Source organism: Amaranthus tricolor, chromosome 2, assembly GCF_026212465.1.
Source record: "Amaranthus tricolor cultivar Red isolate AtriRed21 chromosome 2, ASM2621246v1, whole genome shotgun sequence".
Taxonomy (NCBI): Eukaryota; Viridiplantae; Streptophyta; class Magnoliopsida; order Caryophyllales; family Amaranthaceae; genus Amaranthus; species Amaranthus tricolor.
The window spans coordinates 10835741-10860846 of record NC_080048.1 but is presented as its reverse complement, the minus strand read 5'-3'; the positions used below and the strand labels follow the sequence as shown (position 1 = coordinate 10860846).

The window sequence follows — 25106 nt, the reverse complement described above, 5'->3', positions numbered from 1 at the left end:
CTATATTCATTCCTATCCCAATTGTTGTTCATGAATCATGATCTATGCATAGTGGATCCTTTTAGCCCTAGGTTTTTAATTATTGAATTCTATTCATCTCTTATTTTTGCGTTCTACTTAGATAACCAAAAATCCAACATTCGATCGTTAACAATAGTGAACTTAATTTAAATTGTAACTTCATTTGTCCTTCCACAGTGGTTCGACCCTACTTTCCCAACTATACTAGTTAGGTGAATTAGGAATTATTTTTGGTAGTAAAACGACCTATTAAAATTTGGCGCCGTTGCCGGGGAAGGTCAACAATTTTACTTTTTGAATTTAGTGTTTGCTTTTGCTAACCCACTCGAGGAACAACTGTTCTTCGAGCGTATTTACGTTTGTTCTAGTGTTTTTGTGTATGACCAGGAGTACCAACAAGCAACCTTTGCTTTTTGATCCTGAGGTTGAGGCAACTGCTCGTAGAACACACGCAAGTGCGAAGAAAAGGAGGGCGGAGGCTCGTAAACAAGCTCAACAAGCCTCTCAATCTCTTGACATGGCAGGTCAGGCTCCTGAGAGAACTCTTAGGCAGTCTACACAGCCCAAGGCTAGCAATGTTACCGCGGGGATTAGGTTGCCGACTACTAATGCTGGAAACTTTGACATCAAATCCCATGTTATGAATATGATCACGGGAAATCAGTTCTATGGTCTTGACAATGATGAACCCGTCGATCATCTGCAGAAATTCCTTCAAGCATGTTCTCTACAAAAGATTACTGGGATGACTGACGACGAGCTCTACTTGTACCTCTTTCGTTTCTCTTTAGCAGGCAAGGCTCAACGTTGGTATAACTCTCTTCCCAACACCATTACTACTTGGGCGCAACTGTCTGATGCTTTTCTAGTGAAGTATTATCCCGGTTATAAGACTCACGACTACAGAGTTAAGCTCTATAGTTTCTCACAAGATGCGGGGGAGACTTTTCATGATGCGTGGGAGAGATTCAAAGATTACCAATATATGTGCCCTCATCACGTTATAGAGAAGGAATTTCTTATGCAATCTTTTTATAATGGTCTTGATAATGAGACTAAGAGGATGGTAGATGGTGCGGCTGGCGGCTCTTTCATGAACAAACAAACTTCTGAGGCTATTTCACTCTTGGATACTCTTGCTGAAAATCAATGGAATAGCTCATCTAGGCGCGCAGCTCAAGCACCAAGGAAGGGGAAGCATGAAGTTGAAACTTATTCCCTTCTATCATCACAAATCTCAGCTTTGAATGCGAAAATTGATGGGATGCGCATGAATGCTAATACATCTATGCCCGTCAATGCTATGGCTACCTCTAGCCAAGGTGGAGTTGCTTGTGATTATTGCGGTGTGCATGGTCATTCTCTAATGGAGTGTTCCGTTAATCCCAATGGAGCTATGGGGGTGCCAGAGCAAGTCAATGCTTTTCAAGCTCGTCCTCCTTTCAACAACAATAGCTACTATCCTGGAATTCGGAATCATCCTAACCTGTCATATCGCAGTAACAATGTGTTAAATCCTCAACAACAACATTTTCCACCACAAGCACCACAACAACATTATGGGCAACATCAGCAATATCAGCCCAATCAAGGACCACCCGGTTTCCAAAGGCCTCCTCAAGGCCATCAACAGCAGCATTTTCAGAACCAACAACCCCAATCCGAATTGGGGGAGTTGAAAAACATGATGGCCCAAATGGCCAAACAGCTTGAGCAACTCGGTACTCACAATAAAATGCTTGAAACTCAAGTTGCTCAATTGGCTGCATCTAGCTCCTCTAGACAAGCAGGAGCATTGCCCGGCCAACCCACTCAACCACATGGCAAGGAGACCGCCAATGCAATCACTACAAGGAGCGGGTTGAGTTATGATGAGCCGCCCATGCCTCACAATGAAGAGTCAAATTCGAAAGAAGTGGGCATTCCTAAAGTGGTTATTGATGAAGCACCTTCTGAGGCAGTGCACGAGAAAGAGAAAGCAAAAGAAGAGGCATTGCAAGTGCCTCCCATCACACTTCCTTTTCCCAACCGCCAAGTAAAGAGCAAGCTTGACAAACAATTCGGTAAGTTCTTGGAGGTAGTTAAGAATTTGCAGGTAACAGTTCCTTTTACTGAATTAATCACACAAGTGCCTGCTTATGCTAAATTCATGAAGGACATATTGACTAGGAAAAGAGCCTTTAGTGAGGTGGAAACAGTTGCTTTTACTGAACAATGTAGTGCTTTGCTACAAAACAAATCCCCTCCAAAACTGAAAGATCCTGGTAGTTTCTCCATCCCCTGTCACATTGGGACACTGTTTATTGATAAAGCTTTATGTGATTTAGGAGCCAGTGTCAGTGTAATGCCTTTTTCTGTCTGTTCTAAACTGAAAATGGGAGATCTAAAAGTTACCAATATTACTTTACAAATGGCCGACCGTTCTGTTAAATATCCTTTGGGTATTTTAGAGGACGTCCCTGTTAGGGTAGGTAAGTTTTATATCCCTGTTGATTTTGTTCTTGATATGGAGGAAGATCGACAAATTCCTATTATTTTAGGAAGACCTTTCCTTCATACGACAGGAGCAGTTATTGATGTGAAAAATGGTAGACTTACACTTTCTGTGGGGGATGACAATATAACTTTCAATTTGAGCAATGCTTTGAAAGGTCCCATGCTTGAGAAAAAATGCTATGCTATTGATGTAGTTGATGTGATTTGTCATGATAACTTGCCCCTAACTCTTATGAAAGATCCTTTGGAGGCCGTTCTTTGTCTTGAATCTTCTACAGGTGATGCTAGCATTTGGAAGACTGAAATTGATGCTATTGAACAAGCTCTTTGTAATGAAGAGCTTAGTCACAGCAAAGGCAAGAGAGTGCAGAGGTTAGTTCGGCCTGTATGCAAAGTTGAGGTAAAGAAGCCCGAACTAAAACCTCTCCCTTCCCATCTTAAGTATGTTTTTCTTGATGAGCAAGAGCTCCATCCTGTTATCGTCAGCACTACACTCAATGATGCCCAGCTTTCCCAACTTTTAGATGTTCTGAAAAATCATAAGAAGGCCATTGGGTATAGTGTTGATGATTTGAAAGGTATTAGTCCCGACTTTTGCATGCATAGGATTCATTTAGAAGAAGATCACAAGCCTTGTATTCAACCACAAAGGCGCTTAAACCCTAACATGCAAGAAGTCGTGAAAAGTGAGGTATTGAAACTACTTGACGCAGGCATTATTTTTCCTATTGCTGCATCTAAGTGGGTAAGTCCTGTGCAAGTGGTTCCAAAAAAAGGTGGGATGACTGTTGTTAAAAATGATAAAAATGAATTAATTCCCACTAGAACTGTCACTGGTTGGCGCATGTGCATTGATTACAGGAGACTGAATTTAGCTACTCATAAGGATCATTTCCCTCTCCCCTTCATTGATCAAATGCTTGAAAGGTTAGCTTGTCATAGATATTTTTGTTATTTGGATGGTTATTCTGGATTCTTCCAAATTCCCATTCATCCTGATGACCAAGAGAAGACAACATTCACTTGTCCTTATGGTACTTTTGCATATCGTAGAATTCCATTTGGGTTATGTAATGCACCAGCTACATTTCAGCGTTGCATGATGAGCATTTTTTCTCATTTCATAGAGTCTATCATGGAAGTTTTTATGGATGACTTTAGTGTATATGGTAGTTCTTTTGAATCTTGTTTGGCTAATCTCACTAAAGTTTTGAAAAGATGTGAAGAATGTAATTTGGTTTTAAATTGGGAGAAGTGTCACTTTATGGTGACTGAGGGTGTGGTTCTTGGCCACATTATTTCTGATAAGGGCATACATGTAGATCAAGCCAAGGTACAGGTGATTGAGCAATTACCACCACCAGTCAATGTGAAAGGGGTAAGGAGTTTTCTTGGTCATGCGGGGTTTTACCGCCGCTTTATTCAAGATTTTTCTAAAATTGCTAAACCACTAACCCAACTTCTTCTTAAAGATGCACCTTTTGACTTTACTGAGGAATGTGCTGAGTCTTTTAACAGGATAAAGCAAGCTCTCATAACCGCACCCATCATTCGCCCTCCCGATTGGGAACTCCCATTCGAGATTATGTGCGATGCAAGTGATTTTGCGGTTGGAGCTGTGCTCGGGCAAAGAAAGGACAAGGTCTTGCATGCCATTTATTATGCTAGCAAGACTTTGGATGAGGCTCAGGTCAACTACGCCACCACAGAGAAGGAACTTTTAGCTGTTATTTATGCCTTAGAAAAATTTAGATCATATCTTCTTGGTTCCAAGGTTATTGTGTATACTGACCATGCAGCTTTAAAGTACCTTCTTGCTAAGAAGGAAGCCAAACCAAGGCTTATTAGGTGGATTCTCTTACTTTAGGAGTTTGATATTGAGATTCGTGATAAGAAAGGAGCAGAGAATGTAGTTGCAGACCACCTGTCTAGAATCAGGTATGATGATGGTAAGATCTCCTCCTCTATTGATGATTCTTTTCCTGATGATCAGTTGTTTGCAGTCACATCACAGGGTCCGTGGTTTGCAGATTATGCTAACTATGTGGTAGGCGGCATTTTGCCTCCTGATTTGTCCTACCAACAAAAGAAAAGGTTCTTGCATGATGTTAGATATTATTTTTGGGATGATCCTTTTCTTTTCCGTGAGTGTGCAGATGGAATTTATCGCAGGTGCATTCCTGAGTGGGAGGTCCATGGGATCCTCCAGCGCTGCCACAGCTCACCCTATGGGGGACATCATGGGCCAGATAAAACCGTTCGCAAGCTGAATGAGTCTGGTTTCTTTTGGCCCACGATGTTCAAGGATGCTCAGTCTTTTGTTATGTCATGTGATTCTTGCCAGAGGACCGGCAACATTTCGAGGCGGCATGAGATGCCCCAAACTGGTATTCTTGAGGTCGAAATTTTTGACGTTTGGGGTGTCGATTATATGGGACCTTTTCCATCTTCTAATGGGAATTGCTACATTTTGGTCGCTGTCGACTATGTCTCTAAGTGGGTCGAAGCAATCGCATCTCCCACCAATGATTCTAAAGTGGTCATCCGGCTTCTAAGCAAGGTCATATTTCCGAGATTTGGGGTTCCTAGAGCTCTCATTAGTGATGGTGGTTCGCATTTTCATGAACGAAAGTTAGATTCTCTTCTCAAGAAGTATGAAGTTTATCATCGTACTGGACTTGCATATCATCCCCAAACAAGCGGTCAAGTTGAGATTTCCAACCGCGAGATCAAATCTATACTAGAAAAGGTGGTTGCAAAGTCTAGGAAAGATTGGAGTATGAAGCTTGATGACACGCTTTGGGCCTACAGAACAGCTTTCAAAACACCTATTGGCACCTCCCCATACCGGCTTGTGTACGGAAAATCCTGTCATCTTCCCGTCGAGTTAGAGTACAAAGCTCATTGGGCAATTCGCGAGCTTAACATGGATAACAAGTTAGCAGGGGAGAAGAGGCTTCTTCAACTTAATGAGTTAGATGAGTTTCGATTGTCCGCCTATGACAGTGCTCGGATTTACAAGGAGAAAACTAAGAAATGGCATGATAAGAAGATCCTCCCAAGAGAGTTTGCAAAGGGAGATAAGGTGTTATTGTTCAATTCTCGACTCAAGTTCTTTCCCGGAAAGCTAAAGTCTAGATGGTCTGGTCCTTTTTTGGTTACTAATGTGCATAAGTTCGGCTCCGTGGAATTGAAAAATGAAAAAGGTGATGTTTTCAAGGTCAATGGACAACGTTTAAAGCTTTACCATGAAGGAAATGTTGTTGGAACGATGGAAGTTATCCACCTTCATCCTTCTTCACCCTCTTAAGTTGGTCGAACAAAAGGGTCGTGCGGGACCTTAAAAACCAGCACTTGTCGGGAGGTAACCCGATTTCAGAGTTCACATCAATTATAAAAAAAAAAAAAAAAAAAAAGAGAAGAAGAAAAGAAGAAAAAGAAAAAAAAAAAAAGTGCCCGGACCCGCCCGGGTTTCTTCTCACCCGCCCGGGTATTCTCCAGGTTAACAGAAGAAAAAGAAACACTACGCGGACCCGCCCGGGTTTCTCTCACCCGCCCGGTTTTTCTTCTGCACCCAAACCCGCCCGGGTCTTCACTCACCCGCCCGGGTCCGGTCTCCTCCCTCACCGGTTATATTTTTTTTCTTTCTTTCCTTTCCCTCATTCACACTTCACTCACCACTTCATCTTCTTCCTCCATCATTTTCTCTCTCTTCCACCATTACTCTCAACTTTCCTAACTCTCTTTCCTCAAATTTTCCACTTTTCATTCATCAAAAACACCTAAAAATTTCCCCATCCTCATCCTCTTCTCATTCTCTTTTCCATTCACTAGTTCTTTTTCATCAATTTCACCCATTCCTTCAAATCTCAATCTTTACACATTTCTCTTTTTATTTTTAATTTTCACCCTCCAACTACATTAACCCAATTCCTACTACTTTCTTCTTACCCATTCTTTTATTCTACTCATTCACCCATCAATTTCAAAAAAAAAAAAAAAAAAAAAAAAAAAAGAGAGAAAAATCTTCTTGGTTTGTCATATGTTACCATCTTTTCATTATTCATATTTATGTAGTTTCAAAAAAAAAAAAAAAAAAAAAAAAAAAAAAGAAAGAAAGAAAAATTTGTCTCACATCTTTTATTTTATTGTACATTTTCGCCTTCGTAAGTTGTAAATCTCTTATAATTTGATGATGATATGACGGTGCTTTCCATTAGTTGGGTTGGTTCGGTAGTTATGAGTTGAAGTTATTTGGAGTTGTTTTCGCCTCATTTTTTGGCTACGTTACTTTCTAGATTATGCTCCCCCAAAATAGACTTTTAGCTCGCATATTTTCAAATTGAATCCTACCTTTGACCCAAACCCCATTACAAGCCCAATAAAGACCTTCTTGATAATCATGCAGTTATATGTGCCTCCTCGATTTAATACCTTGCCAAGATCTGAGAGTATGTGTTGCATTTCGAGTCGACTTCGATAGGTCGAGTGATATAATTTCCCCTTTTAAACACGTGAGTGTTGTTGAGATGGGAGGGTGCCTTATTAGCATTTTAGGCTACAAAAATTGATTCATATGCACATCTTTTGCATATTTGTGGGCGGAGAGCGATCGAGTACATTTTATACTCGCCACAGATAGAGGAGTGTCACCCGTGAGAACTCTTTTCTTGATTCCTCGTTATTTCTTGGTGATAAGGCTTGAATTCGCTTGTATGATATTTTACTCTTGGATTGGTATTGAACTATTTGAATGCTTTGATTGAGAGAATGTGATCATAAGCGTTTTGCGATGTTGCTTTTATAGGGTGAAGCATACTTTTATTCTTAGAACCTTGTCTTGTTTGCTTGAGGACAAGCAAAGGTTCGGCTCGGGGGAGTTTGATGTGTGTATTTTATATATTATTTTCTACCATGCCCCCATTGTATTTTCATAGCATTTCTCGCGTATTTTGCTCAATTTTCTATTGGTTTTTATGCTTGGTTGGAGTGTTTGTTTCTTATCTATTTTGTAGTTACAAAGCTCTAATTATGCTAGGAATCGACTCTTGGAGCGAGATTTGCAAGTTGGAAGGTCATAAGCTACTCAAAGGTCATTTTTGTGCTGACCAGGTCTCATACCCGGGTGGGTTTCCTCATACCCGGCCGGGTGAGCCTCTCATACCCGGCCGGGTTTCCACATACCCGACCGGGTTTGCACTTGATACTTAGAAGAATTTGAAGATGTTATTCGGAAGAAAAAGTTGCCACAGGCACCCGGCCGGGTTTCCACATACCCGGCCGGGTGAGCCTCTCATACCCGGGTGGGTTCCCACATACCCGGCCAGGCCTCTATTGAAGATTAAAATGCTCAGCTGCGTACCCGGGCGGGTTTCCACATACCCGGCCGGGTTTACTCCTGGACTTAGAAAATTTTTGACCTTTGAGATTTAGTTATGCTTCGCACCCGCCCGGGTTTCCACATACCCGGCCGGGTCAAGCAGTTATTTTTTTTTAGTAACTTCCGTATCCTCCGATCTCTTTGGAGGAGGATATAAATAGCTTTTGAGGAGAATTTCCAGGGGGTTAAGTTTTTTTTCTCTGTTTTGAGGGTTTGGTAGTGAAAGAGATTTATCATATTACTTGCTTTGAGGGATTGTTAATCAACGCTTCGACATTGTAATTTTAATTATATTGGAGGTATTGATTTCAATCCTAATTTCTTGTTCTTGGTTATTATTGTTATCTTTGAATGCTTGTTTCTCTATTAAATTTAAATTTGAATTTCTGCATGAATTTCATTGTTGAATCTCTTGTTAGTTTCAATATGCTTAGTGAGTAGTTTTATTTCTAGGGTTTGGTGAAACTATGCAAAAGGTCATGATTCTTGTTTGATTTTAGGATTTAAATTTGGTTTGTTTAGGTGATTCAATTGATGGGTTCTAGATTGATTGCATGTTTGGCCAATTTGCAAGTTTTATTCGCTCAATTCTATAAGCGAGAGTTGCGAGTTTGAGTGAACGATTTCCTTCTTTGAACAATTAAGCTTTAATCGCGATAGCTTGTTTTATTGTTTAATTGTCGAATTTGTTTGCGAGAGCAACATCTTCCTTCGCCTATATTCATTCCTATCCCAATTGTTGTTCATGAATCATGATCTATGCATAGTGGATCCTTTTAGCCCTAGGTTTTTAATTATTGAATTCTATTCATCTCTTATTTTTGCGTTCTACTTAGATAACCAAAAATCCAACATTCGATCGTTAACAATAGTGAACTTAATTTAAATTGTAACTTCATTTGTCCTTCCACAGTGGTTCGACCCTACTTTCCCAACTATACTAGTTAGGTGAATTAGGAATTATTTTTGGTAGTAAAACGACCTATCATGGACTTGAAGGGAAGATTGTTAAAAAAAATGCCAATATTCATATGAATGACGTTAACTTTGAACATTTAATCGAACATGCTTTGTCTTGTATTTCAGAGGGGGTCGATAAAGATGTGTCGTATGTGAATGGTTTGAAGTTTGGAATGGTTAATGAGGGTTGCTTGGTCGAAGCAACAGGAAAGAGGATATCAAAAGCTTACTCGACCTGATGTAGGGTCGAGTGGAAGTGTGTTGGTCGAGCGAAATGGCCAGAACAAGTCAGTAGCCTCACTGAAGGCTCGCTCGACCGAGCGAGGTAGTGGCTCAATCGAGCGGTAGTCGAGCAGACTACATAGGATTCTGTTTTGGTCAGAACTATAAGTGTAGTCATTGAATAAGTGCATTACTTCCTTATTCAATGTAATGTTTATTGTGATGTTTATTACTATGGTCATTAACATATTAATTAGGGTGTTACAAGTGCGTTTATGGTGATTTATGAGGGAATCCTAAGAGTAATGAATACCTTGTCTATAAATAGGATTCATCACTCATAGAAACATTCACCACAAACACATATTGTTGAGAGGGCTATTTCTTTGTAAGAAACTTGAGAGTGTTCTTCATAGAATTAATATAGTGATCTTGAGAGAGTTGTTATCAAGATAAGGGGAGGTTTATTATAATTGTAATTGTTGAATTCAATATAATAAACTATATTTAAGGGGGAGATATTCAAGATACATCATATACACTTGTGTTCATCTTTTGCTTATATTTTTCATTTGTTTTTCATTGTTGAACCTGCTTAAGGCTTTCATTTCAGAGCCCCTAAAGTATTATTGTTTTTAGAAAAATATCACTAAATTTGATATGACTTTAATATAACAATGTAAAGCTTAAATGACTAAAATAAAATTATGTTGATTATGTTTTTTATTTTATCAAGTAACCATAAATAAATATTTCATAACGTGAGAGTTAAGAAAATGTGTACCATTTTCCTCCAATGGTGGTACTAAACAAAGCAAGGGAATAAATGTAGGAAAATAAGAACTCAAAGAAATAAGCTCCAAAAGAGAAGGTCTTCAAGGCTCCAAGCTTCAAAGAAGTAGATCTTCAATTAACAAAAAAAAATGATATCCAAGCTCTTAAAATACTTGACTTTTCAAAAGTTGATGATTATTGGCTTAAGAAGTGATAAAATCAAGCTCCATTTTCATTTGATTCTTCAACTAATAACAAGGGTATAATGTTAGTAAGATTTTAATTAAGTGAAGATATAAGAAAGAATGGTAGAAAGATTTGATGATGGTGGTGTAAGTGATCTCATGGCTAAGGGGGTATTTATAATGGGTTTGGTCAACTTTGTAGTTCATTAGATTGTATGAAAAAGAGTATTAGGAGTATAGAACAAGGTTTATTTGTGTAAGTAATTTAGAGTGTGTAAGTGAATGTGTAAAAGTTTGAAGTGTAAAAGAAGGTTAATCTGTGTAAGGAAATGGTGATAGCTTATGTAAGTGATGAATATCATGGGTTACTATAGAAAGGATTTTAGTTCGTCAAATATTTGTTCTAGTTTATACAAGTGAATATGTTTTAGAATAATGGGTAAGCATGATTAAGGATTGATTATGAAAATATGATAGTTTACGTAGAAAATTTTGGTTAAAACTATACTTAAATTTAATAATAAAAATATGGTTAATTTTTAGGTATAAAATAATTAAATCAAAGTTGTAAGGTTAAAATGATTAGTAAAGTTAGTTTAAGGAAACGAAATTAAAAACGTAACGTTTTAACAAAACCGTAAATATAATATTAAAATTTTACTTTTCGTAGGATAAAATAATAAAATAATATTTTAGTGCGTATAAAGAAATTTAAGAAAATTTTTTTTATAAGTTTAATATTTGGAAGAAATTACAATATCAAAAAAATGTTTAGGAATTAAAGGTGATTTGAATTTAACCAAAGGATTAGGAATTCGAATTAAAAATTCAAAATAATTAATCGGAAGATGAAGATTAAGAATTTTGAGCCTGTTACAGTTGGGATCTTAGCGACAGGCTTTGTTTGGTTTTGGATGATTTAGGTGAGGTATTTGTTCCCTTTGCTGGATCGAATTAAGAACTAAGAGTTTAGAGACAAACTAGGGGTTGCCCCTATTTCTGCAAAAAATGCGCGAAAATAGATAGAGGTGGTTTGGACATGTGCAGAGAAAGACTTGCAACGTCCCTGTGAGGAGGATAAAGAACATCATAGTAGAGGGTAAGAGAAGTCGAAGAAGACTTAGGAGAACTTGGGATGAGCAAATAAAAGTTGACTTGCATGAATTAAACCTCTCTAAGGACCTAACCAGGGATTCGAGTAGGTGGAGGTGCCTTATCCATGTTTTAGACTACTAATTCGTTCTTCGCTTACCTATTGGTGTTCTTGTTCTCTGACTTTTACTAGCTCGTTGCTATTACTATGATTATTATTGTTTTCATTTTCATTTTTAATTTTTTTACTTTATTTTATTTTATCGATATGAATTCTATGTATATTTATCATATTTCTAAGGGTCACGCTTGTGTGTGATAAGATGTAGACTTGCAGAGTTAGCTTCAGCTGCACTCGGCCCCATCTGTGATACCCCAGAAATAGCTTTAAAAAGGGATTGATAGACTACTCATATTAACAAGGTGCATCTTTTTTTCATAAGAGCCCATTTGCTAAGCAGTACTCCACAGTTAAGCGTGCTTGGTGGGGAGCAATTTTAGGATGTGTGACCTCTTAAGAAGTTTTCCTAGGTGCGCACGAGTGAGTCCAAAGTGCGCTGGAAAGACTTGTGTTGGTCTGTGGGGCCAGTCTACAGTCTCTATTGGTAGTCATTAGTGGTCCGTTGGGCCGGGGTGTTACACCATCAGTTGCAGAAGCTTATCTTATTCTTTCTCGAGTCGGGGACTCTTTTGGGGCACTCTTCTTTGTGGGTATGAGTTGTTGTTGTCCTTCCCTTTCAGACCTTGGCCATAGATTTCTATAGGCGGGATACACTTGGTTTGATGATGATCATGATCTCTCCCCTTTGCTGGTGCTAAGAAGGTTAGTAACCTTGAAGATTCCAATTTGTATCAATGTAAACGTAAGCTTGGGGATGGACACTATATTACTGCCAAAAAGGTGTTGTCTTTTTCCGATGTGGCATCTTTTTTCCCAAAGAACCTCGAGGTTCTTGAATCTAAGCACCCTTCTCACGCCCCTACCGGTTCTACACTCTATCCCTTGTAACGAGGGAGCTCTTTCTGTGACCAAAGATGAGGTATTGAATAGGATACATAGATACCCTAAAGGAACCTCATGTGGCAAGAATGGGCTTATAGCTCATTATCTTGTGAACATGCTGAGTGGTGCTGCGTCAGCTATTCTTGATGGTGTGATGTGATCTATCACTAAGGTAGTCAATTTGTTGTTTGATGGAAAGTGTCCTAGTGTGCTTGGAAGTTTTATAGCTATTGCTCCTCTCACCCCTATGGTTAAGCCAGGGGATGGTATCCGCCCTATTGTTGTTGCCACAGTGTTGCGTAGGCTTATGTCTAAGGTGGTCGCATTAGTTGTAGGAAAAACCCATGTATGCTTACTTTGAAGATTTTCAATTCGGGGTCAGCACATAAGGGGTAGTGAGGCTATTCTTCATTCTGTTAACAAGCTTGTTGAATGGGAAGGTGATGTTGTTGGTATCTCTATGGCTTTGGTGGATTTCTTTTATGCTTTTGATCTTGTAGATAGGAGTGTCATGTTATCGGAAACAAGGATCTAATGCCCCTCTCTTGCTCCTTAGGTGGAGTTTTGCTACTCCCAACCCGCTAGGTTATATTAAGGTGACTCTGTTCTCTAGTCCTACAGATTTGTTCAACAAGGTGACCCTTTAGGCCCTTTACCTTTTGCCCTTATCCTACACCCCTTGGTTTTGAAAACTCATCAGTCTTGTAAACCTAAACCTCCAGGCTTGGTATCTTTATCATGGTACTATTTTCGGGGACACCCTCATGATCGCCAAGGCCCTACAAATTATTGAGGAGGATGGGCAATCTCGTCGTTTATTACTTAATGTGGACAAAATTGAACTTTTCTAGCCTAAGGAGGACCCTAGAAGTAAAGAGCCTGGAGTCTTCCCACCTAACATATCCCGCCCTTGTGCAAGGGGGAACTCTATGGTGGCCCTGTGAGTACGGATTAGAGTTTTTGCAGTGATTTTTCCTTAAAGCAGGTTTCTAGCATCGAGCTCATGGCAGCTCTTAGCGAACTTCATGATCGGCAATGTGTGCTTTTCCTTTTTTGCAATTGCGCTGGGGTTGGGAGGTTATTTTACGCGTTGAGGACTTGCCCTTCGGATATGTTTGGGGACGCGCAAGTTCAGTTTGACCTTGCTTTGCGCTCTTCTTTGGAAACTAGGTTAGTGAGTAAGAAGTTGGGGGAAGAATGGTGGTGATTGGGAAGGGTTAGAGAGAGGTTGCGAAAGAAGGGTTTTAATTGGGTAAATTAAGTTAGATAAATAAAATTGAAAGTCAAAGGTCATTTACCTTGATCAACAATTATTTAGCAGGTCATCCGGTGAAGTGGCTGTATCGATGTCGATTTTGGTAATTTGAAGGTTGTTGTTTGTAAAAAACATTTCATGGTTGTTTAATGGAAAAGGCCTAAACATTAAGGTTGTAGTTGGTAAATGATCCTTTAACAAAAAACAGACAAATATATTTAAGATCTATACAAACCTTGACGAATAGAGTGCAAAAAATAATTTTCACCACCATGAAAACTTTTTTTGCAGTAGTTTACATTTTAAGTGAATTTGAAAAACAATAAGAACTTAGTAACAATATTAGACAAACAATTTATTTATTGTAACATAAAGAAAATAATATAACATAAAATGAAAAAAATTCAAAGGAAGAAGTTCAAATAAAAATCAAATAATACACGATCAAAATCATAACAAAAAAACCCAAACATATTGTTAATAGCGACTGTAACATCTCGGAATAACTTGGGTCGTACGAAAAGAGAAGATGAACTTTTTAAAAACGAAATAAATATTGTCCGAGTCAAACTGGGATGTTAGAAGGCAGTTAAAACGGATTTGAAGTTAAGGGAAGCTTGCGAATCGAGTTCTATTAGTGTTATTATGAACTACTAGATATAAGAAATTCTTAGCAGCGGATAAGAACGAAAAGTTAAATCTACTTATTACAACTTGAGAACGAAAATCGCCTCATAAAACCAAATGTTCTTTAAACTTAATTAGAAGTTCTTATCAAGACTTCTATATCCTAATGATTTATTTCTCCAAGGGTCAATCCTCACTCCCCAGACCTGCAACTTAACTTACTGCTAGTCATTGCCCAGATAGGAAACAACATCATCGCAGGATCGTTAAGATCAAAGGTACACGTCAGCAAACGTCGCATACCAAATAAATATTAACAAGAGAAAGTTTTTAATTTAAAAGCTGTCAATTTGCAGAAAAAGTACGCTGCGATCATGCTAGTAAAGAATAATTATTTTCATATAAAGATTAGTCAGCCATACTGCTGTACTATCCAGCCATACTGCCGGTACAACTCCAATCTCCATAAGTGAGACATTACATTAGGGGGAGCTAACCCCTAAGCAAGTCTCTACCATAGACACTCGCCTTACTTCGGTGCCTATGGTTAACTATGCATACCCCCGCGGTGGCTCATAATGCCCCCATATACCGTGAGTATTTCATTTCCACCAATTGACGTCATACTACGTCCACTTTTAAGGTTAGTGAGGTCATACTACCTCTGGTTATCAAACAATGTATCAAAAATTATTTATTCGGAAAGATAACATTATTCATATTATATATATCCATGCTTTACTTTTGTATACCATTATTATATGATACATCGACTAAATGCGAACTTCGCTGCGTGTACATACCTTAAGCAAGATATCCAACTCACAAGCGTCTTAATCAATTCCCGGTCACGAATCGACTTCCTACAAGGTTCAATCGTATTCGGGAAATAAGCACACACACACATTTTCCTCAAATCATCCATAACACACATATACAATTACACCCATACCTAGAATACCACACACAACATGAACATCCATCACATACTATAACATGGTAAATGCACAAAACAGGACAGCATACATAATCTGTCCAGAAACACAACTTAAAACTGTCAAACTGAAAATCCGACTTCACCGTTACGTCCGGAAGGCGTCAAAACCCCCGGGTACCAACTTCCATAATTTATAACATAGTATAAGTATTTTTAACCTAATTTCAAAGCCAAAAATGTTCCAAAAACACATTTTTTTTCACCATTTTCAAAACCTACGGGATTTTGTCATTTCATTTTTTTTATCACAAAAAATATAAATTTCAATGCTTTATTTCCTATTAAATATAAACAACAAAATTTACACAATTTTCATGATCATCTACAAAAATAAATTTTAATTAATTATTATTTTTTTTTCCTCAAAAACAATTCTTTTTACACAAATGTACACACACATATACATCACATATATACATGTATATTTCTCTACCAACATTATAAATTCCTCCTATTAATCAATAAAAATAAATTTCTAACACCACATACATTTTTTTTCTATGAGCATCCTTTTAAATATATATATATATATATATATATATATATATATATATATATATATATATATATATATATATATATATATATATATATATATATATATATATATATATATATATATATATATATATATATATATATATATACTTTTCAATCATCCATCAAACAAACATATCTAAAACCCTAAAACCATACATTAATTTAGATAGAAAAATACACCATACTTTCATACATGAATTTTAAATCATAAACAAATCATAAATTATAAAATAACACACATAAAAAAAAATCATAGAAATTTAAATTAAAACTTAAAAATAAAACTAGGTTAAGAATTTACTCACAATTTGCACAAGAACAAAACACCAATTGATGAACAAAATGATGATACTAGGCGTGAGTAGAGGGAGTTTGAAGAAGAATATATTTTTTTTCCTTGAGTATTCTAAGAGTTTTGAAAGAAGAATGCTAATGATGAGACTAAGGTAATTAGGAAGATTAAGGAAATAAAGGAATTAAGGAAACAATTATTCAAGGCAATAATTTTTGATCTTTCAATATTCTTACAAGGGGTTGCAAATCTCCCATCATACCCCAAATGGCCGGTCAACTCTCCAACTTCCCTCTTTTTTTTTTTTTGAAATTAAAGATAGGTTAGGGAAAAAGGTTTGGGCTTAAAATGGTTTTAATTGCCTTAAAAGTTGAAATTTCATGATCTAACCCAATAACAAAATAAATAAAAAAAACTACTCTTCTAAAAAAGAATAATAGTAATAATATTATTAGTAAATCATTTAATATATCGGAAAAATATCGGGGTGTTACAGCGACTTGTCCAGTTAAGCAAAAAATGACATAAATTAAAACAATATGTAATGAAAAAGAAATCTTTAATTCGTAACAAAATCAAAACAAAAGAAGAATAATAAATAAGGATGAAAGGTAGACAAATCAAAATCAACCAAACATTATGATAAATCAGAAATCAAAATAGTAAAAAAAAAATAAGGAATAACAATTACTACAATTATAAATAAAAGAAAGAAATTAGAAAGAAAAAAATCACTTACAAGTGGGAATGGGGATAAATGACCCAAAAACTTGAGTAAATATGAAGAAGAAAAAAATGATGAGAATAATTATAAAAATGACGAAGAATGGTGAAAAGATGACCTATGGAGTACAATTTCAGAATTTGCGCCTGAAATGCTCATTTTATAAAATCGTTAAAATCGTACAATTCTACGATTTTAACTGATTCTAACGACTTTACTAGCAATTTTACTCAGAAATGATTTTAACCCCGATTCAACTTGATGGATACAATTAGAATCGTAGAATCTACAATTCTTCAATCCCAAACACGATTTTAATTTTTAACAACCTTGGTTAGCCGTAATCATATGATACAAAGACCAGGATGAATAAAGAAATTTCCAATAGAATTAAAATTGTTTGGACGCACCAAGAATCAGATTGGTGCAGAAACAACAAAGGCAGCTACTCCTACTACACAACAAAATCTTCCAACATTTTTGTTTCTTTCCTTCATCCTTTCCCCCATCTTATGTTTAAAACAACGAAATGTTGCATAGGTTGAAATGATCTGGTCAAGCTAAGAGAGTTTTGATGATCATCCCCAAATATCTTGACTCATGTACTTGACCAATCTTTACGAATGTCGAATGTGTAATTGATCTCCAAGTAGCATTTCTTATCATCATCAAGGAACTGCAAAATAAATGATTCTTCGTTTATTAATGGCCTACTTGGGATTTGCAGGAAATTTTGTCAAATGCATTATCAAAGAAATCAACTGTCAAGGAATCAATTAGGGATGGCAATTTAGTCCGAATCCGACTCGATCCGAGAAGAATAATCCGATTCGAGTCCGAAGAAAAGGTTATCCGACTCCAACTCCGACTTCACGATCCGAATCCGAGTTAGAGACGGACCGGAGTTGGACCTTATTAAAGTTCCGACACTCCGACCCGACTCCGACCCTGAAGGAAATCCGACTTTAAATTTGACTTTTAACCCAATATTTTGTTTCCTTTAAAACTCTAGACGTGACTTATTCAAGCTCTCTCATACTAATTGTAATTTTCAATTTTGAAAAACTACTTGGTATTTTTATTTAGATCAATCAATCAAAATACGACAAATCAGATCAAGAGAAATAAAATATGCCAAATTAAAATGCAAGAAAATTTTGTTAAATTGTAATATTAGGAATATTTCTGATGTTAAACTTGAATTCAAAGCACATATTTTTTTTTGCTAAATTGTATTTGAAAAATATATTTTGTTAACTTCGTGTGCTTTAAATCATTAGTACAATATCATAACGATAAAATTTGATAATAATCCGACTCAGTATCCGGCTCCGTTGGAGGTCCGAGAGTCCGAGTCGGGGCAAACTTGGAGTATGCATAATCCGACTCCGAGTGGAGGTGGACTGAAAAAAAAAGTTCGACTAAAATCCGGAGCAAAGTCGGAGTATGTACAATCCGAACCGAGTCCGACCCATTGTCATTCCTAGAATCAACTCAATCGCTTAAGCTAATGGTTGATTCAGGATATGTTTTATACTCTAACATCAACAACGATATAAAATGTGCCTAGTAAATATTTTGAGGATCGGTATTTTACTAAGCATGATGTATTTAAATTTTAATGGTAGTATATAAAATCATATAATTAATTCTCAGATCCAAATGGGGAGCATGGTACCCCCAAGACAGGGCCACAAAACAATAAATGAAAACAAGGCATTTCACATCTTTTACATGAATGTTGGTCACCATCAATATATCCCAAAGAACATGCAAGATTGTTGAGGCCCTAATAATACCAAGATTCTGGAAATGGGACAGGATGGCCACCTACATTGTTCAAGGATAAAAGGTATTGTTTAATAGCAAGTCTTGTATGAGATCGTCTCACTATGAAACGAGCCTATATAATTAGTTAATTTCTTTTATTAATCAATTTAGAAGTGTAACTTGTCTTTTTAAGGTTATAAGTGATCACTCTAAAATTATAAAAGATGATCAGGGCAATATAGTATACTTTAAACAGCAATGTAAGATGTTCAGAGAAATAAAACAAGCTCAATTCAAATTTATTACCATTAACCTCATTTAATCATGCAACCGTTCTCTGAAATGATTTCCGTTAGAGTATATAACTTATCCTAACGCGTAAACCATGAGCTTACGCTTTTGAAATGATTTTTACCTATCTTCTCAATAAGATAAAACCAAAAAATCGCAGGCAATTGTTGAATTTAACAGTTAGAAAAAGATGTGGAACCATTAATGAAACGAAGCTTGCACATAAAAGCAGATAAATCGTAGTTTACAGAATGAGGCTGACCTTTGTTCTTGCAGAGTATGATCCACGGGCAAAATAACCCGAAGGAGTAGTCTCTTCTGGCATCTCATGATCATATGGTTCTGCTTGAGGACTAAACGTTCCAAGCATCTCCTTTGTGCTATCCACTAAAATTACGTTCAGTTATAAGTCCAATGTTTTCAATTTTAATGTTCAATATTTGATATAATTAGTTAGAAAACAAAACCTTTTATTCCAGTTTTCCATACAGTGTTGGCGTACTTAAGGCCAAGAACAATGTTGTTGTTAACCTGAAACGTAAATTTCAATTTGTAACGACTACCTTCCTTCAATGTAAACCAAGGTGATTTCGGTTTTCCATCCTCAGGCATCGGAAGATAGATGGCCGGCCTGTCTGGTGTGAGAATCGTAAGACTTAGAATCTTCACTTCTGGTTCCAAACTTTCTGCAATAATTAAGGACTGATTTTATTTCATGGAAAAGAGAATGAAATATTAAAACAATAGAAAGTTTGCAAGTATATTGTTTTCATTTTAGACAAAAGTTTTAGTATAATCATCACTTTTTCCTTTTTTACTGGGAAAACAAAATAATGCTCAATGTTTCTAATGCATTTAAAGCAATTATTCAATATACTATTTTGTGCCAATCATCATCTTGGACAGAACCTTCCCGTAAAGAGCAAAAACAAGGAGTTATCATCATATGTTGCATGCTACTTGTTGAATAACCCATAAAAGCATAAGTTTAGAAGAGTTGGGCCTATTTATATGCCATCGCACCATTATTTTTTCAAGTACCCTTCTACTTAAATCAATCGTTGAATATTAAAATTTTTATTTATAACCTTAAAATGATCACTTACAAATAGATCTTTTTTATAGTGTTAAGTAATCCCTTATAATCTTAACCTTAAATTGATTTCTTAAAATCTTACAATTTTAAAATTTTAAAGCGATCAATTAAATAAATGAATTGGTTGTGTGGACTCATTTTATGATGAGACGTTCTCATACAATCTAAAAATAACAAAACTAGTTAAATTACCAGTTAATCAATATTTTCTCTCATTTACAAAAAAAAAAAAAAAAAAAAAAATCAAATGCCTACTTAATTGAACTGATTCTCACGATTATCCGTAATACAGTGAATGCTAAATATTATGATCTTTAAATACTCTGCAATATAGATCAAGGATATTAATTGCATTTACCTAGCTTTTTATAAATAAAATAAAATTTCATAAAACTATTGTAATATATTTTTATTGATAATGGGAAAAAATGATTAGGATAAATATACCTCCAATTTCATTCAAATCAACACTTCCAAGGAGTTGTTCCTTCCACTTTCTCAAACTCTCATCATCCTGTATTCTCAATTCCAGAGTAAGTGCAAATTAGATTATCATAATTAACTGAAATATCTTATAATAAATTGGAAACAAAAATACATTTAAAAAATTAATAATAATAGACCTTATCTTTTTCCAATTGCTCTTTAATGGTATATTGAGGACCCAAATCAATTTTACCATCATAATCTTCATCTTCATGTTCATGGTCAGTTGTACAGATAGAATTCTCACTCGTTTGCCTACCAAGTTTCTCTGATTCTTCATTATCTTGGTTAACAATCTCTTTCTCTGCTTCACTTTTCTCTCCAATTTCCTTCTTCTCATCAAACCCCATATTGTAAATCTAAAAGAATAAATACCAAAAAAAAAAAAGTAAAACAGATAAAAATAAAAAGGAACACCCCAGATTGTGACAATGGTGAGCTAAAACTGAAGAAATATTGTGAGTGTGACAATGGGGGGCTGAAAATGGAATGAATGAAACAGAAGAATGAGAAGCAAAAGGAAAAAACAAAAGAAAAAAAGTCAAAAGAGAGAAGTTGAGAATTGTTGTGTTGGATTAGTGGTTGTTGTTGTGGGTAGTTGGCTAACTGATTAGAGAGATGAAGGGGAAAACCTTTGGCTTTGGAGTTTGAGAGCTGAAAAGTGAGGAAATTGTGGCGATCCGAAAGGAGCGAGAAACATACTCATAAGTTAAGAGTGGAAAAAAAAATATAGATCTTGGTCGTGTGGCGCACTAACATGACGAACATCGTGAGCGTCACTATTACTTTCAATTTGCCTATAATTATCAATTATGGATTCTTAGCAATTGACTTGACAACTCATGAATGCATTGAGTTGTTTTTGTTTCTATCCTCTTTAATAATAACACACTTTTTTTTTTATATCTTGCACTATACATATGTGCATCTTCTTGTAATACTGAGAATCACAATGAAATAGAAAATAGATCTATATAAGTTTATCAATCTCTTATACTACTTTTCTCTTTATATTCTCTCTACCTTTTAACACGTTATCAGTACCATTTTTCGCTTTCAAAAAATCCAAACAGGTAATATTTTTTTTAACACATTATAACATTTTTTTTAGCCACAATATGGACCAACAATCAAACGGTATCAATATTATTATTCAAGGTGTTACTAATACTGTTCTATACATTATCTTTGAAGAAAATTGTATATCTGTTACTACCAATCCAACTAATAGTGGTTCAAACCAACTGCGAAGACATAATCCAAATAATACCCATATAAATGAAAACTCAATGCCAAGTCCCAATAATGCAACTAATCCACCAGCACAACCACTTACTAATCAACCACCACAATCTACTTATAACCTGTGATACACGGACACGGCACTAAACAGGCGTGTCGCATGTCGGACACGCGACGGACACATGAAAATCCGTGTCCGACACGCCAAATGAAATGTCCAATATTTTAATATTTTTCCGGACACCCGGACACGGCAAGGGATACGACAAGAGTCAAGGACACGTTTTTTTAAAAAAAAAATTAAATAAAAAAATTGAAATTCTGAACTTCAGAATAGTCACTGATACTCGAATTCCCTTCCCTCTCAAAGTCTCAATTTCCTCTCTTACTCTCACTCTACTCAACTCTCTTTCACTCTAACCCTAAAAACTCTACACAACTCTTCCTCCACCACCACCTCCACTGTCGTCGCCGCACTCCCGCACCACGCCACCACCGCGGGCTGCTCCTCATGTCCTCCATCAAACCATCACAGACGAACACTGCCGCACTCTCTTTTGGTTTTGTTTAAGGTATTTTCACTCTTTATCCTAAATCCTAATATTAATCTTATTCTAATCTTTATCTTAGTGTTAATCTTAAATTCTTAATCTTGAAAAGTTTGTACTTTAAATTTTGAAAAGTTGAAATGTTGTTCTTGATTTTTTTTGTATATCCTCTTTGAATATTTGTTAATTTTAAATTGTTAATGTGCTATTTGTTAATCTTAAATTCTTAATCTTAGTGTTTGTAATTTGAAGTTTGAAAAGTTGAAATGTTGTTCTTGATTTTTTTTGTATATCCTCTTTGAATATTTGTAATTTGAAGTGTTTGTAATTCGCGCATCTCTCCACTTCTCAAAGGGCGTGTTTCCCTCGGAATGTCATTTAAAACCTATAATATAATATAAAAATAAAAGATTAATATATAAACATTAGATTTTACCAATAATTATTTAAGAACGTAACAAATACGTGCGGCATCTATATTTTCGACTCCAAACTCCTTCACGGATTTTATAATATCGTCCATGTACTTCAGCGCGTAGTAGCCGCATTCAACGGAAGAAGAAGGTTGTTAAAAGCACTAAGAGAAAATAGATGTTAGTGTCAAAAACGGTTAAAAACGCATAAAATCGCAACGTAACACGTAATTTCTAGCATATGACTACGATTTTTAATTCTAACCACTTCAACACAATAATATATACCAAATAGTGTTGTGTGCCAAGTTTCGTGCAAAACAAACCAAGTTTGAGCTACTTTACGCGCGAAAATGCTAAAAACGGTTAAAAACGCATAAAATCGCAACTTAACACGTAATTTCTAGCATATGACTATGATTTTCAAATCTAACCACTTACACACTATAATATATACCAAATAGTGTTGTGTGCCAAGTTTCGTGCATAACAAACCAAGTTTGAGCTACTTTACGCGCGAAATTGAAAAAAACGCTTAAAAACGCATAAAATCGCAACTTAACACGTAATTTCTTGCATATGACTATGATTTTCAATTCTAACCACTTCAACACAATAATATATACCAAATAGTGTTGTGTGCCAAGTTTCGTGCAAATCTGATACAAATGTGGTTGTATGAAATGAAGATACCAAAGGAGCCCACACAAGGCTGCATACAGACCTCACGACACAGTAGCAAACTAATGGCCAGACCACCTTGCACGACACGTGGAGACCAGACCTATGCATCCAGGACCTAGGCTAAAGTGGAAATGGAATCTTGGTACTTGGATCTAGCTATCAAGGTCCTAAAACCATTCTAACAATCCCCGTGGACTCCTAGAAGCTAAGCTGAAGGAGGGCTGCTCGACAGTTTGCTAGATCAGAATTGTCTAAGTGTTTGTGGTTGTTTCGTGTTCTTTTCATGATCATTTGTAGTTTTTGTTTGTGTCATTATTCAAAGCTTTTGCGCAACATTAATCCTTGCATAACCAAGGCCTTAATCAGCCCCGGTTTCGCATCAAAACCAAGTTTGAGCTACTTTTATGCGCAAAAGTGTTAAAAACGGTTAAAAACGCATAAAATCGCAACTTAACACGTAATTTCTAGCATATGACTACGATTTTCAATTCTAAAAAATTCAACACAATAATATATACCAAATAGTGTTGTGTGCCAAGTTTCGTGCAAAACAAACCAAGTTTGAGCTACTTTACGCGCGAAAATGCTAAAAACGGTTAAAAACGCATAAAATCGCAACTTAACACGTAATTTCTAGCATATGACTATGATTTTCAAATCTAACCACTTACACACTATAATATATACCAAATAGTGTTGTGTGCCAAGTTTCGTGCATAACAAACCTAGTTTGAGCTACTTTACGCGCGAAATTGACAAAAACGCTTAAAAACGCATAAAATCGCAACTTAACACGTAATTTCTTGCATATGACTATGATTTTCAATTCTAACCACTTCAACACAATAATATATACCAAATAGTGTGGTGTGCCAATTTTCGTGCAAAACAAACCAAGTTTGAGCTACTTTACGCGCGAAAGTGCCAAAAACGGTTAAAAACGCATAAAATCGAATTTGTGTACCTTTATTGCTGTCCATTTTGAAAATGTGGTTCTGGACGTAGATCCCATTTGTCCACACACTTTTTTCATTGTGCTGAAACGCATGGGAAAAGTAATACTATTTATATATCTATATAACACTTAATTAAATCAAATTGGTAAAATAATTAATATTACGTACGCATTCAACAACGCTTTGAATTTTGTGTTGCGAGGCGGGCTATAAGGTTTTTGTAATGAGTCGAAGACGTGCACAGTGTTCGTTAAAGGACATATGACCAAAAGTATCCAATGCAAACTACAAACGCAAATTTAAAATCAACAAATTAGAGATTATGTGACTTTAAAAATCAAAAGATAAGTTCAATTTCAAAAATAAAACTTACTCTTCCGTATATGGAGCCAGAATGAACGTGTGTTTAGATGCAAGGGAATTAGTCAAAGTAGTCTCAATGTATGCTCTGACGTCATCTGGATCATTTACACATTTAGTACCCGAAATCGACTCAGGACAAAACCATCCAATTTTTATTGGAGGTTCGCAAGAATTTAGCTCCTCGTAAGCCGCACTAAACTCACAAATAAGAAAATTTTTTTAGTAATTCGGTTATTAAAACAATTAAACAACAATGCCTAACTTGTAAGATAATGAACATCACCTCATGTAGACATGGAAAAGAGCTACGTTCAGCATCTCTCCTCTCAAAAATTGCCTGATGTCACTAGGACCAATAATTACAAACGGGCTCTCTAAAAAGCAGTATTGCTCCTTCAGCAGGTTCAGAATGAGTGGGTCCTCCTCACTTATGCGAGATGCACAATAATGCAGCCATTTGCAATCTTGAGAGAGATCTTTTAGCTCCTCATCAGTCAAAATTAGAGTGCTTTGCATCGACTTTGACCCAGTCGACACCTTTGCTGAGGAACCGACCTCTCTCCAAGATCCCTTTGGACTCTTTTGCTATTTCAATTTATACAATTAATTAGTGTGAGCATGCAATTAAGTAGCAACACACTCTTTGCCGAATGCCTTCTGTAACCCCACGCGGACGCTTCCTTTTCCGA

At 36.1% G+C, this 25106-nt stretch overlaps 1 protein-coding gene, 1 non-coding gene and 1 pseudogene across 2 annotated transcripts; 1 reads left to right on the top strand and 2 right to left on the bottom strand.

Moving 5' to 3' along the window:
* The first annotated feature begins 295 nt into the window (after positions 1 to 295).
* LOC130805281 (uncharacterized) lies at positions 296 to 5901 on the top strand (annotated as a pseudogene).
* On the bottom strand, positions 921 to 1026 carry LOC130807101 (small nucleolar RNA R71). Its single transcript, XR_009040473.1, has one exon. It is a non-coding gene; the product is annotated as a small nucleolar RNA R71 (small nucleolar RNA).
* Positions 5902 to 16934: 11033 nt separating the features above from the next.
* On the bottom strand, positions 16935 to 20983 carry LOC130805280 (rho GDP-dissociation inhibitor 1-like). Its single transcript, XM_057669976.1, has 5 exons — positions 20349 to 20983; positions 20173 to 20239; positions 19097 to 19315; positions 18892 to 19016; positions 16935 to 17244 (listed from the first exon to the last, which is right to left on the bottom strand). The coding sequence occupies exons 1-5, from the start codon at positions 20559 to 20561 to the stop codon at positions 17167 to 17169; spliced, it is 702 nt and encodes a 233-aa protein (XP_057525959.1). The 5' UTR covers positions 20562 to 20983; the 3' UTR covers positions 16935 to 17166.
* Positions 20984 to 25106: the final 4123 nt, after the last annotated feature.